The sequence below is a fragment of the Dufourea novaeangliae genome, unplaced genomic scaffold, assembly GCF_001272555.1.
Source record: "Dufourea novaeangliae isolate 0120121106 unplaced genomic scaffold, ASM127255v1 scaffold65, whole genome shotgun sequence".
Lineage (NCBI taxonomy): Eukaryota > Metazoa > Arthropoda > Insecta > Hymenoptera > Halictidae > Dufourea > Dufourea novaeangliae.
The window spans coordinates 3,890,926-3,911,266 of NW_015373961.1; the positions used below are offsets into that span (position 1 = coordinate 3,890,926).

The 20,341-nt window shown below is 37.5% G+C and overlaps 1 protein-coding gene across 4 annotated transcripts in view; it reads left to right on the top strand.

The window, feature by feature from the left end:
* The window catches only part of LOC107186633 (WD repeat-containing protein 47), a 123,123-nt gene that overhangs the window by 54,922 nt on the left and 47,860 nt on the right, over nucleotides 1–20,341 (top strand). The window contains exon 1 of one of the 4 annotated variants that reach the window (XM_015574532.1): nucleotides 6,216–7,269. The exons of the other annotated variants lie outside the window; for them this stretch is intronic. Within the exon in view, the coding sequence (XP_015430018.1) occupies nucleotides 6,331–7,269 (939 nt within the window). The 5' untranslated portion in view covers nucleotides 6,216–6,330. Of the gene's footprint in view, nucleotides 1–6,215; nucleotides 7,270–20,341 lie in introns of those variants that run through there. 4 annotated transcript variants of the gene reach the window in all.

The following is a 20,341-nucleotide window of genomic DNA, read 5'->3' on the forward strand; positions in this document are numbered from 1 at the left end:
AAGGAGTTCTCAAATATCGGTGGTTTTTTATAATGTTCTACAAAAAGCTATTTTCCTACATGATCTTCTTAGTCAAAAGAGGCCTTCACCAAAGATTCTAGTTATTTTTAATGTTGAATTGTGTACCTATGTATAATTGTAAAATATGGTTTTTAGGACATGTAAGGAAAGTAAGATCATTTTTGTCGTGATTCATGATCGGTTTAATACATGTTAAATAATTTTGAAATAACTTTGTACTTAAGAGAAATGGTGTCTTATGAATGGTGAGACTCGAGTTCTATACTGAACATGCATTTTGTAACCGTTGTTGATAATGCATGAGAGTGTAATAAAAGTATCGGAGTGTGAAATCCACCACTTCGTATGCAATCATTTAATGTCATTCAAAGAAAGTGGCGGGGAAGCATTTAGATACTCATTCATCTCTGAGCAATATTTTGTAAGTGTTTCTATCTGTACAATACTCAACGAAAAAGATTCAAAAAAGCAGTGAGTAATTAGAAATTTAAAAATTTACCAATTAGAATTTATAAAAATTTAAAACAATCTTTATATATCATATTTTCATCATGAAGCTCTTAAGGAAAGAGACAAATTTCTTTTCAGTTCCTCTTGTTTTAATTATATATTTGGGTGCCTCAGTTATGTGAGTATTTTATTTTTAAAAATCTCCCGACGATATAAATTATACTGTTTACTTGGAATTCTTCATGCTAATCGGAGTGCCTCTCCGCGACAAGTCGTTTCGATTCCAGAGTCGCCATTCGCGATCCCAATAGGATTCGATTGCGCAACAATCATTTCGTGGAATTGCATCGTCAGCGGTAGACCAGGTGTCGATACAAAAGCGCATAGGCGCGACTCCGATTCGATTCCACGGCCCCCAGTATGTACGTGATCGACGCGATTGCCAACAGACGATGTTCTTCGGGCGTGCTAATGAATCAATGGGTCACGGCCTGCTTTGTCTTTTTCCAGTTTCACGGAGACGAACTAGTTCATCGATCCATATAAGATTCGCTTTTGAGCACAGAAATGTTGCAACACTCGCAGTCGCAGCATCTCCACGTTGTTCGGATCGAGTAAATTCTGCGTCGTAGTTGTAAAAAATACTGGTTTTTAAAGTTTTCTCGAAATTCCAGGTGTCTATTCTTTCGAATCGAGATTGAATAGCTAGCTAGTGTTAGAAGTGACTTGGAAGATGGAAGTTTATTTACTAAAATTTAAATAAATATTTAACTAGGATCTATGAAATTCGATAAGATTTCTGGAGTAGATATGATTTATGTAGCTTCAATTTAGTTAAAGATTGAACGTCTCTAGATAGGATGTGATCCTTACGGATTATCCTTGCTTTTTAAACCATTCTCATACACTGTTTTTATTTATATTGCTGACTCTTGCTTGGTAGACGATAACAATTTATCTCGAAGCTCGTCACGCATCCATCGTTCACCTTATCGTTCATTATCAAGGTTACCTACGATATAGTACAGAAAGTTGAAGTGTATTTTTCTTTCATTCATAGATACGTAGCAATACACAGTAATTCCTTGATGAATGTGACACGAACAACGGTGTTATTCCCACCACTGTGGGCTCCCCTTCTGGTACCAATCAAAACAGAGTAACCAGAAGCTAAGCAGAGGCTCGACTTCGTGCAAATAACAATTTTATGAGGGGTTGAAAACCTTCAGCTTTCGCACTCATCGAGACATTACTGTAGAAAGTTGATTAGCGGATGTTTATGCAAATATAGAATATTTGGGAATAATTTACCGAAACTGGACACAAAGAAAAATTTATTTAGCTTGGTAAGGGTTCCAGTAAATTTGAAATAAACGGTAAAACTGAGGAAACTTTCTGAAACTTTTTACTATACTCAATTTTAGACGATAGGATATGCTATAAATGCATAAAATTCGGAGTTTGTCGATTAGTATCATTTTGAAATTCAATTTCCATTTGTTTTTTTTTTTTTTTTTTTTTGAGAAGAAAAACGTAGTTTCCAGAAAACAGCGTTAAATATCAACGTTGCTCCAAGTTCTTGCGGATCAATGGCGTCGGTAAACTCCTTGCAAGGCCCGAGCGCCCACACTCGAAATTCTAATTGATCATTCCTGAGTATCGTCGAGATTATGTTGCGTGGTGACGCAATTTCGAGGATGCAAATCGTTATGCAGTCCCGCGGACAATTAAATCGAAGACGCGACGTCGCACTAACGAAAATGGCGGTTCCGCGTGGGCGGCCCACGCGATTTTCCGAGATTTTTGTTGCGATGCATAGTTGACGATGATTTTGTCGCGAATTCCGGTTTCATTATTAATGACCGTGTGACGCGATCGAGACAAAAAAGCCTGGAGGGAATTAACATGTCGATCGGATATTCATCATCGACAAAAAGTCGGGTATTAACAACAGATTTCTGAGATTGTACATTGATTAATGTTCAATTGTGATGTTGTGCAATTTTTTAGACATTTACAGCGCTGTATACTATATTCTTCTGGCTCTAGACATTTTTCAATTTACCTACGCCTTCTGTGATTGGAGAATATCGGAGCTTGTGGCGTGATGTTTGAATTAGTTGCAGAAATTTGGAGTATTTTACGAGGAATTTTTTTTCTAGGAATTATTTTTTATCATCTAAGAATTATTTCGTATCTTCTAGAAATTTTGTTTGTTATCTTTGCAGCTTGTAACGATTGCCACGGTATACTCCGTGAGAAATTCGACACCTGTTAGCGTGTTGCTTTTCCGAAAGGGTACACCTTTTCTTGCTGGAACTAAAAGCGTGATACACCTTCGTGCGTCAAGGTGAACTGGAATCGACAGCAACCTCGTGTGGGTGTCGAAGAGACGCCTAGTTATTTAATAGTGGCACGTGCGTGTTATTATACGCGTTTAGTATACAATTACGCTGTGAATTATTAAACCTATGTCGAAGCTACCAGAAGCTTCATTCAGTATTTTTAATTTGATTACAAAGAAATAGGTAGCCTCTACATATAGAAATGTAGAATTTATTATTATGAGCAACGTTCGTATTATAAAATTGTAGAATTCTTTGCCCAGAATGCTTCTTCGTAATATTTTTCTAAAAACTTCAATATTTATACTTTTCTATATAACACTGTTTTATTTAATGGAATAACTGTTAGTATTCTAGAACCAGTTACTAGTTCTTTGATTTTCTATATTGCTTCTACATCGCGTGTATATGAATCGAGTGTACATGTAACGTGGAAGAGAATTGTAGCTCCATCTCGTTGCAATTGCGAAAGTCTACACCTGCATATACCACTCTGTTACCACTTTTCGCTGGTGCAGCGACGATTAATTAAGAGTATCGGTACATAAACCTGTGAATGGGGTTTACCGACGTAGTAATCTAATATTTCACAGAATGCAAGCCATTAAAAACGTCCATTCAGTATTGTTCTTGACGTATAGTTACTATTATCAGTTTCATTTATACTTTTATAATATTTTTTCAATATATTTATTATATGTCACTATTTATAAATTAATATTATTTACATAAGACAGTTGACAATGAGTCACCGACGTTCTCGCTTCTAGTAATGGGCAATAAACATTCTCTTCCCTTTCGTACGTCCGTCAAAGGCAGTGCCTCTTCCATCGCGGTGCTAAACATTGGAGCACAGAAAAGAAATATGGACGGTGTATTTATGTACGTTAATTCTACGCAGAATTCTAAAAGTTTGAAGTTCAACTGTTCGTACAATCGTATGTTCTATAAATAAGCAGATTTGGATAAGAGTCTAAAAAATTATGGTAAACAGAAGGATTACCAATACGATGTTCAGTATCAAAGAGCACACGCGAACTTGTAGCGACAATACTGTGTTTATTTATAGAACAATAAGTTCTACGTCATAGATAATCGAAGATATCATCAGCTGTAAACGTAAAATGTGGCTGTAAAGATTTTTGGGAGATAAAGCGGTGTGCTATCGCTAAATTGAAGATTAATGTTTTGTTTCCAGTGATTTATGAAATGCTAATCTAGTTCCAGAAATTCAACCATTATCATTTCAATTTTAACATAGAGTATGTTTAGTTTATTTGTGAAATGTATGATAAAATCAATTTAGTTATATACCATTAGGTTTTTAATTACGATAGTAAATTAGATATGATCTGCTAGTTATAGTATTGGTGTGCTTCTCTATCTCTTTAGATTATTGAATTCTTGTTGTGATTATGCAACTGTTCTACGTAAGTAAACAACATGGTATTGAAGGAATAGTTTCAAATTCTTATCCAATGTGAACTGAAATTGGGTCATGGTAAAATTAGCTGAATTAAATTTCAAAGTCTTCAGTTAGTTGCGACGTTTGCCAGATGTTTTCCTAAGAAAAGATTACTTTTTGTGTTATCGGGAGCACCTTCCAAGGAACAAAACATTTCCTGATCAAATATAGGTAATTGCAAGGTTTTAAGAATTCATACAACCTGCAAATGCTAATTTTAATACAAGTGTAATGTAATGAGATAATATCTCTTTTGAACAAAGTTATAATCGATCATCGTGCACATTTCAACCAATTAAAAATGTTTTCCCAAAAAGAAGCGTTTCCCTTTGGATCTATAGAAACGACAATTTTATATGGTACAACCTAGTATCACGTCAGGTACCACCACATTGCAAATAAGTCTACAGGGTGTCTCATTTAAGTGTGACATCCAAATATCTTTTTTAATTGTGAAAACACAAAAAAGATTTTACACGTAATCTGAATGGTATTAAGTGGTCAGTATCCTGCAGGCGTTACTTTTTTTTTCAAATGTCTTTGCCTCGAAGTTTTCAAGGTCATTAATGTTTTATTTTTCGAATAACTACATTTTTTTCTACTGCATCACGTAACTCATAAAAAAGTACATTCAGATATGTCCTATGATATGAACTTACAAAAATATGTAGATTAAAAGAACATCGATGATCTTGAAAACTTCCGGAAAAACTACCGTTTGAAAGAAAAACAACGACAGGATACTGACCATTTAATATTATTTAAATTACATATGAAATATTCTTTGCGTTTTCACAATTAAAAAAAATATTCGATGGTTCACACTTAAATGAGACGCCCTCTGTATAATCTCCTTGATATCAGTTTTCGTTGATACACTTTCTATCCATAAACAAACAAACGATCCTAGAATGGCTAGTCTCTAATGAAAACTCTACTACATATCGAATCCAATTCATTAAAATTCTACGTAATCTATTCTTCCCCACAAAAACAAAACCAATTAAAGAAACTCCAAGCTCGTCTACAATAAAACAGGCAACAACACTCCAGATACGTTTCAAGAATTCATTAACCACCCACCAACCTAATACAAAATTCATTGTAGAATGCATAGATTCGTAGAATCCACAATGAATCAGTTCACCCAGCGATCGTATGATATCGAACACCGTGCCAAAACCATCGTGGATTAAAGCGCGCGGGTGATAGACCATAAACAGAAGAAAGTGGGTCTGACAATGGCCGAAGGTAAAATCGCACGCGACCCGATTACACCGCCGGTTCCCGTCCAGGGTCGTCCCCTGGTGTTCTCCCGCAGTTTTGCGCGACAAACCCATAAGGTTTGACCTAATATGGAGACTTGGACTTTGCGAATGCCACACCGCCTCTGGTGGGGATCCGTATGGAGAGCTCCTTTGAGGCCTTCGGGTCTCTCTCCGCGACGGAGTCCCCCCAGTGCCTCACCGGACGTGTGTTACGCCGCACACGCGTTGTTTCCATGTTAACGACGACCACGTTTCCGTCCCGTGGTTTCTTCTTCGTCCGTGGATTTAACGGGACACGTTATAGAATCATCCTTCTCACGGGGTGGACAGCAAGAGATCCACCTGGCGTGCGAACTCCACTGAGAACGAGGCACGCTTGGAAAATATTATCGACCTAATTACATTGAAGAAAAAACAACAACAGAATCGTGAGCTGAAACATCAAGGATTATCGAGTGATCGATCGGTAGGTGGTTCAAGAAGAAGGTGCACGATCGTCGCGTTGTCAGTGTGTTTCGATCTGTTCACGTAGCGCGAACGTCCTCGAAGAAGCACACAGACCAGTAGTGTTGTCACGTAGATCGTTACGTGCTGGGTTTACATATATTGTTTGTCGAAAACGGACGGTAGTCGGAACACAAGAGGATCGTTTGTCGTTATGTGGAGTATCGTTGGATCTTAGTGTACGTTTATCATCGAGAGTGACTAGAAAAGTTGGTCAAATCGATTCTAGAACAATTGGAATAAGAGAACATCAAGGGTGATAAGATATACCAGCGACATGTCGTCCACATCTGCGCATCAGCAAGCGGCGATACGTCGTCTGGAGGCCCTATTTAGGGACGTCAAGTTGGAACAACAGCAGTGTAACCCTGAAGTGGTTAAAGTGGAGATTGATTCTAGCTGCTGCGACATCCATGGGAAACACTCGAAGGAGAATTGTTGGAATCGTCGTGGTTCCCTTGGTAACGCTCAACAGACCAGAAGAGATTCCCTTAGTCGTCGGGACAGTCATCTGGGAACGTCACCTAGCAGAAGAGGATCCCTCGGGCTGCCGATGTCGCCTCCCCGTAAGGAGCTTCATCCCTCGAGTTTCCCGAACACGTTGCGAAAGAACCCGTTGGGCTCGTCGATGGGCGCCATAAATCACTCGAAGAGGGACTCGTACGCGACCACTATCGGCGGTTCGGTGTTGAAACGGGAGCCAATAGGCCGATCGATGGGCTGCCTGAAGAAAGACACTGCAACGAACTATAACTCACCGTTGAGACGGGACTATGTAGCCAAGTCGATGACGAGTCTCCAGAGACCAAGTTCGCGACGGGACGGGAATAATTTGTCCAGCCTGTTCGCGACCTCGCCAACCTCTCAGACCACGCTGAAGGCTGGACTCAGTGCTTCGAACAACGATCTGAAGACCAAAAGCGCGACCAATTTGAAGAGCTGCTTCGCTGGCTCCAGCGGTAATCTACGAAGCAATTTGAACGTGACATTGAGCACCGATTTTATGGGATCGAGCGGGAGCTTGAGGAAAGACAGGCTCGCGTTGCCACTTTCTAGCCGAAGAGGCTCCTACGACAGGAGAAGACTCTCGACGGATTCGTTGGATAATACGAAGAGAAACTCGTGGGATCCGGGTCGCAGGGGCTCTTCCGGATCATCTGGAGGATGGGACGATCCTATTTGGGAGGAGGGAGCGTTCGATGCGGGTGTCGATCAGGTAAAATATTGATTCTGGGTTAGAATTGTTGACGAGGATGGCGACGAAGTTAAAATTGAATGCTATGAAGTGTTGCTTCTTTAGATATTCTGCGATCGTTAAGTCACCTGGAAGTTAAAATAATCATGGTTTGGATGTTGAGAGAGAAAGAGAGGAATTGACAAGAATACTTGATGTGAAGAGTCTTGGGCTTCACTCAGGGTTCTATGAACTGCCTAAAACTCAGTCTCGGTTCACTATTTTAATTCAGTGTCAATGGCTGTTTCAACATAGGCAGAAATGCTAATTGAACTCTGTAGTGTCTCTATTAGCAGAAGTGTTGTTGGTTCTCAGTATTATCTTGTTAACGGACTGTAGGATGTACTTTGCGACCACACTAAATTGTTTTCACAAATTGGAAACAATACGTGTTTATTAGGTGTAGGTACAAATTAATTCGTAGCCCCACAATTAATTATCGACTCAACACCGCTATCATTTTTTCGAGAAGGCATCGCTAACTGCCTGAGAAATGGCGTTAGCGTGTAGAAACTGATAGGGAATATTTTCAAGACCAGAGTTTTTTTTTTGTGAATAAACAACAAATCTGTGAAAAGAAGGTCACGAATTACTTTGTACACATAATATGTTATAGTATGTTTTAATATAGTACCCTGTTAATAGTTACAGTTCTCATTGATTCCATTCGCAGTGACAATTGCAATATGTCAATTGCAGTTTATATTAGAATATAACTTATTCATAAAGTCACTGTTCTGAATGAAAATAATTTTATCTTGATTTATTAACATATTATAGGAGTCATTCAGTATAAATATTACTATCCTCAGACAGCAGTACTCAGTAAATTAGGATGAAATCCTGAAGCAAGCATTCGTCCGTAACTCTGACACACACACTCCAGGTTTAGATATATCTTTACTCAATAATAACAATACACAGAGTGCTTCCTCAAGTCTACCTTTCACGGACCTCGGCAGAATTCTTTTTATAAATCAAAAGAATATAACTCTGACTTAGTGTCTCCCCCTGCAAGGGACAAGAGAAATCACTTAGCAATACAGTAAATCCTCGATGACTGTGTGACGGTTCCTCGGCACAGAACATTAAATATTTCATAAACTAATGGCCATATGTTGTTGAAACAAATATCATTGGCTTCAGAACTCCAAGCTCTATCACTGTGCCACATCGAAAAATTAGCGTTACATCTGAGGACCTCTCCCTATCAATATCAAGAAGCCTTCGAACACTCATCGAGAATTTACTGTAGAACGAAAAGCATGAAGCTTGACTTCCATTACACGTGCAGTATTTACATATAATATCATCTAACAAAGCTACAAAATCCACCCTATTCCATTTTCAGTTTCTCATAAACTTCTGCTGCACTTTCGACACTTTACGAGACTTTCTTTTCACGTCGGAAATATCGACTAAATTTCGCGAAAGCGTGATTTCCAGCGACGATGCTCGCGTGGTTCGAACGATTCGCGGCATCAAGGCGGGTTTCCATGTGGCGCCCGGCCACATGCAAATTGTTCGCCGTCCCGTACTTACGTCATCGACATGCCTTGCACGGTATGGACACGCTACACGGTGCGTTAGTCATCGACTGATTATGAAAGCGGCCACCGAGGATACCTCCGCGCTCGATCTCGTTAAATCGGCGCACGTCGATCATTAGAAACCCCGTGGAATTGTAAACATTCGGCCATGTCGTCGTCGTCGATTGAACGTATTCTCTCGATACTTCTCGATGGCCACTTACGTACCAACCGGGCAATAAATTTCACTGGCGACGGTCCTCGGGAAAGCCGTCACAGCTATTTTACGATTTACATCACCTACGAGCGTCGATTAGCAAATATTTGTATTCACCGTTTGGTATGCCTCCGTGATGCATTTCACCTGTTGAATATCTCGCGACGACCCGCAGGTGTAATTCTGTTTTCTTTCCCTCGTTTCGTGGGAGAGTCGATGGTACATTCCAAAGACAGGAATTGCTTTGAAAAGGATTTTATGAATATATCTTAATGTTGTATTCATTTTTGGTATTTCTTTGGATGCAATTTTATTTTATTGTCATTGGTATTCAGAACGCTGTTGATTCTTCGTAGAGATGATCTTTAGTCAGTTTGGATTGTTGTGTGGTTTTGATATTTATAACTTTGTAGAAGAAAAGAGGAGAATTTTTTTTTATTAATTTTGATGCTGCTTTATAAAATTTACTTCTGTGGTACTAATGTATCGTAGACTAATGTCACTTTTAAAGATTCAGTCCCTATGTCCATATAAGTATCAGATTTTTTTTTACTATACGTACACTATGTATTCAAGGTTTAGTGTCTCATTTTACGTACATGCTATAAGTACATGCTTCTTATGTTTATACCTAAGTCTACTGGATAGCCTGTTATAAAAGCGTTATCTATCATCGTTCTTACGTGTTTCTTTGTTCTTGTAACAGTATCGTAACAAGGAAGACACGGGTTGTTCTTTTTTCAGTTCACTAAGAACACCTACCCCATTTTTTCCCTTCAAGAAAAAATTTGAACGAACTGTCGCTGATAATCTTTTCGTGATACTCAAATTTCCACTCATTCTATTAGAAATTCATCTCACTGTCAAAGAGTAGATCTAACAAACTATTGACAGTGATTCCGTACTAACCATTTAGTTTTGTGTTGATAGGAAAATAATGTCAGTTTCACGTTTTCTTCAGACAAACAATACCTAAAACACACCTGTAACTATTACTGGTAACTCAACGCTATTAGAATGAAGGTGCATGTTTATAATTCACTCAATCTTCAACGAAAACCCAAAACATAAAACCAATCCAAGATGGTAAAATATAATTTCACAGTTTCATTTAATAATAATATACTGTCCACTTGTTTAAAGCCTGATATATTTAACTCAACAAGGCTTTAATAAAAAGAATTTACAGAATGGTTTTGCTAAAACTTCTTTTTAATGAGAAAAAATGAGGTAGTGTTCTCAGCGAAGTGAAGGAATAACAACTCGTGTCTTCCTTTTTACCAACTTTAACCCATTAAGAACCAAACAGTGAAATAATACAATTCTTACACGTAAGAGCATTACGAACCTAGGTATAAGACGAGATAATGATGAAAAAATGTATAGGCCAATTCCTGGAATTCTCTTTCATAACCAGGATGGTAAAAAACAAAACAAAAGTGCAAATAGAACGTTGCATTAACGCAACACTCGTATTTTGTGGGTTAAATATTTATTTTGCCTTTAGGACCAGTTTCATGCAAGGTCTTAAACCGGTATGATTTTGATACCGGTATTATGCCATCAAAGCTATACCGAGAACCGAAATAATTACCGGTATTTTTCCAATTTCTATAAGGGTAGGGCTTATATAGGGTTATATAAGACGAACGTACAACAAAAAATACCGGTGTTTTACATTTCCTTAAAAGTGGTTGGATCCTAGTTTCATGTCCGCCATCTTATATTCGATCAGATACAGAATGATAGATCCCTACTGTCCATGTTCTTCCAAAGAATTCTTAGATAATGGCCGGAAACGATCTACCTGAACGGATAGAATGCAGCTTAAATAAACTCTCGCCAGTGACCAGGTGATTTTCATTGAATAACCCGTGGACTGGCATTGCACTTGGTGGTTGCAACGCGACAAGTCCCTCGAGGCGATCGCGCTACGGTAGCGCGCGCATTTCCTGAAACGAGATTGCCGCCAGGTGAGGCCTACGCGCGGTTTGGCCATGAGCTGTGCGTTGCCCACGCTCACCTGCGCGGCGCTTGTAACTCACATTTTTTACATTCCCGCCGCGCAGTCCCGCTTCCTCCTCGTCTTCTGTCTCGCGCATAAACGGCGATTACGTGCAACGATCGACGACGATCGACGGCTGCGACGGCGACCCACGCTGCGTCCCTCGATATGGCCACCACCAAACGTCGACGATTTAAAAGTAGCGTCCGCGTCATTAAGTTGACTCGATTCGACTGGTCGTCACACCACGACTGGTGACTTATCCGGGGATTATTTCGTTCTGTCGCGAATGTTCGTCTTATTTGGACTGTCGCCGATACGAATCTTTCGGTTTTTCGCGAATTTCGTTTCGTAACTTTCTACAGAATTGTATATGGAACGATCTATGGTAATGACTAGACTGTGGATTTTTATGCAAAATGAAAGCTTCTAAAGCAATTTATAAAAACTCGTTGGATCTGATAAAAGGTTTGTTTTTTATTGTATTTCGCAGAGCCCTATAGGAATGCATAAATATGTAAATGCATAAAATCCGCAATCACTTAGTAATGACTTGACTTGATTTTAAGTTATTTCAGCTTTGTGTTGTCTTTTGCAAGGGTATCTTTCGTTTAGATTTATTTTTTATTATGGACTACACTTCGAGTGTTTGAATTAAATTTTATATGAAATAGTTAGGAAACCGTATGTTATTTTATTTTCCTACTTATTTATATTTAACCCTTTTCGACAGTAGGATTCTAGCTGGAATTATTGTCTTGCTTAGCATTTATAATTTATAATATGAGCCTGAAGATTCAATATAGCATCGTATCGTATAGTTTAATTTTTTGCCCTTGGATGGATACATTCTTGAAAATAATATTTAGAATTTAGAATTATTCTAATTTTTCTATTTTTTTTTAATAAAGATTTCCTTCAAAATTTTTTTGTTTATTTTTGTAATTTTCCTATTTTTCTCACATCCAGGAAATAATAATATGCAAAGCAATAGTTCAGGTCAGAAAGGGTTAATATATCGACTGTGTATCACCATTGAATAACTGAAATTGAAACTACTTACAATAACTACGGCTCCTAGCTTTCTTCAGTACTACGAGTCTGTTTGAAAACGCAAGATTTATCGAATATATAGTTAAAGCGGTATTAAGAGAACGGTTTCACTGTGTGAGCATCATATTGCAACCCTTAAAAGAACTTGATTCGACGAATACAGCGTGTTTTCATTGATCGTCAAATTGAAATGAAATTCATAATGCATAAAACTTTCCTGGACTCGATCGGGAAATGCTTTGGCGGTCTGTTGAACGGGAAACGGTGAATTTGCTCGACGCAACGGTAGCTTGTTTCACAAGCAAACGTTCATTTGCATCCAGGTGTTGGAAACGCGAGAACGTAATTTGCATCGCGGTACACTTAAACAGCCAAACACGTTAAGGCGATTACCATAATCCGCGGCGGGTCCGTTTAATTGTCTCGGGCAGGCCAGAAGGCAAGAATCTCGACGCGATCTTATTTCCGAATGTGTGTCGAAGTCGTAAGAAATCCCATTCGCTTTACGTAACTCGAAATGGGATTCACCATTGAATCGAAAGTCTGTTTCCTTTTTCTCTCTTTATGTAATAAGCGTGCATCGAAAAAAATGAAAGGTCTATCGGACAAGGGAGTCGATATGGAAACAATCGCAGTACGGAAATGTCGACCGATCTAAGATAGATTTGCCTTTAATTATCGTCGAATTTGGACTCAACTAAAAGTGTCATCGAACCACGACGAGGCAGCGAATTGTGTAAGAGACGTTTCCTGACGCCTTAATGACACAAAATCCGGACGCTATGCTGTCTTTTTGCTCGCTCGTGGGACACGGGAACGAAAACATATGGCATATGTACTATGTGAAACCGTCGTTCCTGCTTGCATCGACAAAAACACCGTATAAAAACAAGGTGTAATTAAATAAAATATTTTCTTCAAATTAAGATTTTTTATTTTATGAGAGTATTCTACTGAATTTAACGATGAAAAAATATCGTATAAAAGAGGCTGAAAATTCTTCGTTTCTAAATTATGGACATTCAGAGTACCGTATTAAGATTGTTACTTCGCTTGCATATAGTTTAGACTTTATCGTCTTGATTTCTTTGTATCAGAGGCTATCTATTAATTTAGACGATCTCTGGGAAAGTATTAAAGAAGATTGCCGTACAATGCTGATGAAATTCTCACACGTATCTGACACACTGCAGTGCGTGTATTCATGCTCGGAGAAGCTATGTTAAACATTCATTTTAACGAGAAACATTTGCATTTTTCAAATCAAGAAATCAATGAGTTCTAGATTATATTGATATAATATTTTCTTTCCACTGAACAGAATACACTATTAAAATTTCATTCTGCACTTTAGGAACCTTCTCTATTTTGAAAAGTAATGACTATTTGACTATTCTTAAGTTCTAAACGGTAGTATCAACGTCCAGTAGGTTCGAACACACCTATTAGACAAATCCTTAGCCATTTAATAAAAATAATTGGATTAAAGTAAATATACTTTCTATAAGAATGATAATTGTAACATATCGCATATAATTAATAATATGACAACTGGCTAGCTTAGTAATTTTCACTAGTGGCCGACTGTTCTTGTCAAGAATTAACAAAATTTAGCTTTTCTATGTATCTAAAAAAATTTGTAACTAATTTGAAATGCCTGAAACGTACCATGTAGACACACGCATGACGCCAGTGTTTGCGTCATCGGTCATCACAATGTTAATAATGCTTTACTTTATCAATTTTACATAACAGTTGTAAATTGTTTTAATAGTTTGCTAGGACTATCCTCTGTTATATCGAACAATGTTGGTTTTGTCGGATCCGGTCGTTAGTCAGCAGATTATGCAATTTTCTGTCATTCAGAATTGAAAACGTTTTTAACGAGACAATCCAGGGATTGCACACAATATTATTTCGCCGTATTATGTTCGGTCGGCGGGACGATCGGTCTGATTCCTGAAATCGCGACACGGCTGGTTCCGCCTGAGGCTCAGTGCACACGAGCGACACGACCTGGGTACAATGCTTCGAGTACATACATATGTACATATATGGTCATTCGGGACAAAAATCATAACTTCTAAACTAAACAATTTTCGACCTAAGTACCCTAATACTTTCTTAAAGGCAATATAAAGATGCATCGATTGGGTCATAAAAAAAGATACAGTTCCATTTAAAAAAAGTGATGTGGTTTTGATTTTTTATTGAATAAAAAGATTTTCATCAATATTTACTATTACAATTTGTTGTCAACGGAATGCTGAGTAACTTTTGTTTGAAATATTTTTTTATCAAATTAACTATAACTACCATAATACATCATTATCTGATAAGGGAAGGCACGGAAGTGTCTCCCTCCGATATTGATGAAACTTCGTGTGTCTGTTAAGCAGTCAAAAATAAGGGATACATAGTTTTTTTTATCGACTGGGACGCGACTTTAAGGGGTGAAACCACCCGTCGAAGTTTCGATACTGAATTTCAAGTAAGTAAAAAAACCGTGCCACAGACAAACTAAACAGCATTTAATGATCCATTGAATGTTATTTTTATTTATGCCTAACTTCAATAATTCGTAGGTGGCGTTCAAATATAAGACAGATGTAAACACATGAAAGAAGCGAGTTAAATAGATTCTGTCAATACTAACGTGTTTTCCGAGTGTTGAGAGCTATTATTTTGTTTTCTTTCAAGTGTCGTATACAAATAAAGACTCCAGATGACGTTCATCATCGCAAAAAAATACTGACTTTCAAGTTTTTTCCATTGAACGACGGACTGTGAGACGATGTGATTTCATAGCGGTGACGGTGTGCATTAGTGAATATCACTGGCGATACTCGTGGCGAAATCGTACGCTCTTGTGCATTGCATTATTAGAAACATAAACCTGACGAATCGCGCAGCATTACCAGTGCAAAATCGCAACGACACACAATGGTCCAAAATCAATATTTAGCTGCCAAATGGTCAAAAACAAATGTCCTTTATTTTTCAAAAACAGCTCACGTCAATTTATTACTGCAAGATTTGTCGCATGCGTTATTGTTCTCCCCAGACCGTTTCGTGTCATCAATCTTGGTCAAAAATACAAAAAAGAAGTTCTTAAAAAATTTACACTTTCATGAAGATGTTGAGAACACTCTTAGCGGACGATGACGTCATTAAAAGGAATTGCCTAAAATTGATAAAAATTCGTTTATTTATCTACTTTTACTTGTATAAGATTATAAGTAATCTGCAGAACTTTATACAGAACATTTTTCGAAGTGATTTGTAAAGGTAAATATGAAGACTGAATTTTTATCCAATTCTTAAGGATTTTATCAAGAATAGGATAGAAAATGTATTAGATTTGTTGTTAGCTGTACCATTTATCATATCTCACGTATCCGTACAAGCTATAAATGCATATAATCCGCAGTCCAATTATAAATTTCAAATTTTATAATCGTCCGAGTTGAATAAACGTTATGAACTGCTAAATTTTTATTCTGGTCCACTATGCTACGTAGCTGCGCTGCGCTCGTGTGCACAGTGCCTAAAACGGCACGTGACGCGCAGCCCGGTTCGCGGCGGATTACTTCCGCGGTACGATGCACGTGCATCGGCCGTACGATGCGCTTTCATCTGCACGCGCCGCGTCGTGTTCTTGCGCTCGCGAACAGCAGGGTTTTCGTTCGTGTCGCGGCCGGACGGAACCGTTTTGTCGCACGGTACGACGTACGAGATGATTGACCGATCGAGGCTGCGTACCGTTACCATGAAGTTGACGTTTATTGACATATAAACACGCGACTGGACCGACACACGACCGCCACGACCGTTGAAGTTGGCGTATTTTTGAGAATCTTCAAGTTCTTCGAGGTCAGTGGCCGATGTAGTTGTATTTTTCTTTTTTAATATAGAGAAGTGTGTAAAATATAATGAAAAGGAATGTGAAATTTATTGTAGTTTCAGGTATGGTAGTAGATTAATTTTTAAACATTTTTACGATATGTGATTTAATTGTTTATTATGGTTGGTAGGTGATCTGATCAGATTTAATCCATATAGTAGGTTCGCATAATGTGGGCACGAGAACCGTGGATTAATTGAGGTAGATTCGGATTATTCTTAGAAAGCATGGAATCATGGGGGTTCATAAGGAATATATTGTCAATTCTGGACTCATTAAATCGGATACACTCTAGATTTGTAAAAATTGAACCAGATAACTCCGAAACTGAACATTTCAGACCCAAGAAACACGGTTCAGACGACTTCTGGCCAGAAAGATGCGATTCAGATTACTTTGGATCATAAAAACACGATTCAGGTTATTCCGGGTTCGAAAGATAGGATTTAGACCATACCGAACCGTAGGCACCCACTTTAAATCCGGTCAAAACCTAAAAAACACTTAGGGATTTTGATGTTTCTGGAGTCTCTGGACTCTCTGAGATCTCGAAGGTTATAAGGATCAGGAGAATCCTAGAAATCCCAAAATCTGGGAATCTGAAGGATGTCGTATTTCGGAGGTCTTAGGTATCAGTTGTTGGGGGTCGTTGAGGAGATGTCTCGAATATTTGTGGGGTCTCTGGTGTCTGTATCGGGTCTCTTGGATCTTGTACCATTTGTATCGGCTCTCGTAAGTCACGTACCCTCTGTATCAGGTCTCTTGGATCTGGTGTCTTTTGCATCTGGTCTCTTGCGCCTGGTACCGTCTGTATCTGGTTTCTTGGGTCTGATTCTAACTGACTTGGATCTTTTGATTTTGATATTGTCTGCATTGCAACTCCTGTGTCTGGGAGCAATTTTTCCGTGATTGTTTGTGTTATATTCCCTGATATACGAATTCAGAGATGACTTTTTGTATTGTATCGTATTTGTGAACTGTTTCAACATATTATCTTCAGTTAGTTCCATGGATCAGTGATTAACTGTATCTAGTTTTTGTTACCATTTTGTTTCGAACGGAAGAAATCCGTAACACTCTGTGCACCATGATTACAGTTTGCAAAAGCTCATAGTTAGTGTATGAAACCTGGTTGCATGGAGATTGTTATCTCTTCTTCTTCCGCGACACATGCATTTAAAATATACGAACCGTAAACGCGGGGAATAGGGTCAAGTTGGTAGTTGTATCGCGCTAAGAATCGGTGATTCATGCGGTAAATCTGCAAACAGGGGCTAGTGAACCTTGACATTTCTGTGCCAAGAATTCTTCGCTTCTTTTAGTCCAAGCGAGCCAATTAAGACAACCAGTCAATCTCGGTTCACTAAGTGCTCACTGAGCATTGATTAACGATCGTTTCAGTTGGTAAGCTAGCGAAAGATCATAATTATTCATACGGATTAAACGAAACTTACGATATTGTTTGAACGTAATATTTCAAATTCGCAGCACTGAAAGTTGTATAATTTATGCGGCTTTCATGTTATTCGTGAGTAAATAACGAAACGAACGTGCAGCAAATGTACAATATAGTTACAGAAATTGCTAACTTTGCAGTCTATACAATATAAAAATAGATGAGACGAAAAAGGGAAACTTTACGTTATGCGATATGAAGTGTTTCTTTATATTTTTCTATTAGCCTTGCGAGTGGTAGTACTCCATTTATTTTTTAATGGGCGATCATCGCTAGTACCTTCGTGAATAATTATGATAGCGTGTTGCTGAAGTGGTCCATTACAATCGTAAGTCATCCGGAACGATCGGTGATCTTAGAATTTATGTAAAGGTTCAATCGAGCAGTGTAAAAGCACGCGGCGAGCATATAATTATGTGTACCGTTGCAATATTTGTACGCGTTAACTGTTTTATCCCCGTGTAACATAAATATTTTGCTATAATTGATTGAAATATTTAACAATTTAGACCGTCAGTCGAGTAACTTCTTAAAAAAAGGAATAAATATGTTACTGCAAAATGTAAGTGCTGAAATAGCAGATAAACTTATAACATTGAACTTTTTAATTAAAAGTATGAAGATTATTCACACTTTAATTTTGTATTAGCAAGTCCACAATGAAGGAGGATGCTTGGCACGCTAATAAGCGTGGTTAATTTTCTCGTGTATGGATATTAAAATAATGATGCACTGTAGCATTCACCTCTGAATAACATGAACTGTATAATTAGTAACTTGTTGATTACGATTGTTCACAAAGTGGAAAAACTAGAAGCTTGTTAACAAAGATAAAGATAGGTTTCTCACCGGTAATCGTCTTAACATTACTTGTTATACAGAGAAAATTATAACTCGACAATATATTCCAAATTTCAATTACAAATTACGCGTTCGAAATACATATTTTTTTTCTATCAGTCACGAACAGGTCAAGGTGTGCATAATCGCGTGTTCGTTCAATGGTATGGTTACACGGAGATTATGTTTACGTTGGCGAAGATTACTTCGCAGATTATCTCGTTTCGACAGCCGTATCAACTCGTTGGTCAGTGGATTTCCATTTACAGTGAACCGCGTGGGTACTGCTCGACAACATGTTTACCAAGGTGGTTGGCAACACCCATTTTTCTGTTATTTTTCCACTCGTAAAGACGCCTACGCTTGCCCTGGACAAAATTCTTTTTTATAGTATTCGACGTACCTTAACTGTTCACTGTTTTCTAATCATCGTTACTGATTTTTATTGAGACTGGAACACGGTGAAATAGAAATAAAAAATTTGTAGCGTGTGATAATAGACAATATACTAGCAATTTATTGCAGCAGTAGTAGAGCGCCATCTATGATCAGACACAGTATGACCGCTTACACTCGAATTTTTTTTCTTTCTTTGTATATTTCTACAATATATCGTTGCGGATTTTTGAAAATATTCTGTGAAAAATTAGTGGAAGAATATTTATATTTTAAAAATTCTTATAAAAAAAAAGCAAGAATATTTTAAGTTTTCTTTACTACAACTATGATTACTTTTTATTCTCGGTATCAGTCAATGCCTTATATAATTCAATTAATATTATAGTATTTAAACGATAATGCTAATATTTTTTAGTGTAAAGTTCTTTCGTAATATACAATTGTAACTTGAAGAATTAATCGATCACATTATTTACTTTGAATATGTCTTTACTTGAAATATCATTCGTTACATCATTGTCCCCATTTGCTTCATTTTTATAAATTCGCCCATAAGGTATGAATCTCCCTCTGTGTTCATTTTCCTTTTTAATGTTGGTAAGGTCAATATTCTACAGAAACCGACTAAGCAACGAACTCGTTCACGTCTCTGTATCACCGACTAGGTATAGGATAGACCTATCATCTTATGGAACTTCGTGTCTCATGTTCTGAAATACCGATAGTGTAACAAGTCAGAGATTTTCTGCTGCCCTTTACGTTATGAGAACGGTGAATTTGTAAACTACGTTAAATTCATTCGTGCTCGACTAATCTAACTTCTACAGTATTATCGAGTCTAAAGTACGCAATGTCATCGCCGGAAAATCATCGTAGGGACCATGGTCGTGAACGGATTCTCTTTCGTCCGTTCGCTGTAAAGTAGACGTATTAGAAAGGAATCTTGGGTTCAAGTCCCGACGGACCTATTAGTTTTTTTTCGCGTACAAAAAGTTACAAAATGTTGTTTTTATGAATATGTATATGTATTATTATGTACATTTGAGTAAATTATTTTATTATTCCATTGTTATTACAACAGTTTAACTGTGACAACGAACGCATGTATATTTTCAAATATTGGACTAATAGTATATTTTTATTCTATATTATTACATATAAGTGAGCAATATGTATCAAAAACGTAATCGAAACACAGATTTTTATTACACCACAAACATCGCATAAAAGATATTTCGTTCTATTGACATTTGTAATAATTATGAATGTTGCGGGGAAATGAATATTATTGACATTATGGAACATATAACCAAATATCACTATAACACTTAAAAAAGTTTTAAAGTTCCATTTATATCATTGTTCTGTGAAAATGTTCATACTTCCAGCAGCATTCATATTCCAATCAAAGAATTTACAGAATAAGGAAAAGGAATCTAAAGTAATTTTCAGTAGTTCCATACATCTTTATCTCGAATAATTTTCTAAAACATTCAAAGTACTAGACATTATTACACTTTGAATCTCATATCGATTTCTAAAATAATCCTCGTTCGATGTAATATAGAACGTGCTTTATGAGATAGATTCGAAGTTCGCAGCCATTAGCTCGATATTGTCATCAGTTTACAGTACTTTACCGATGACAATA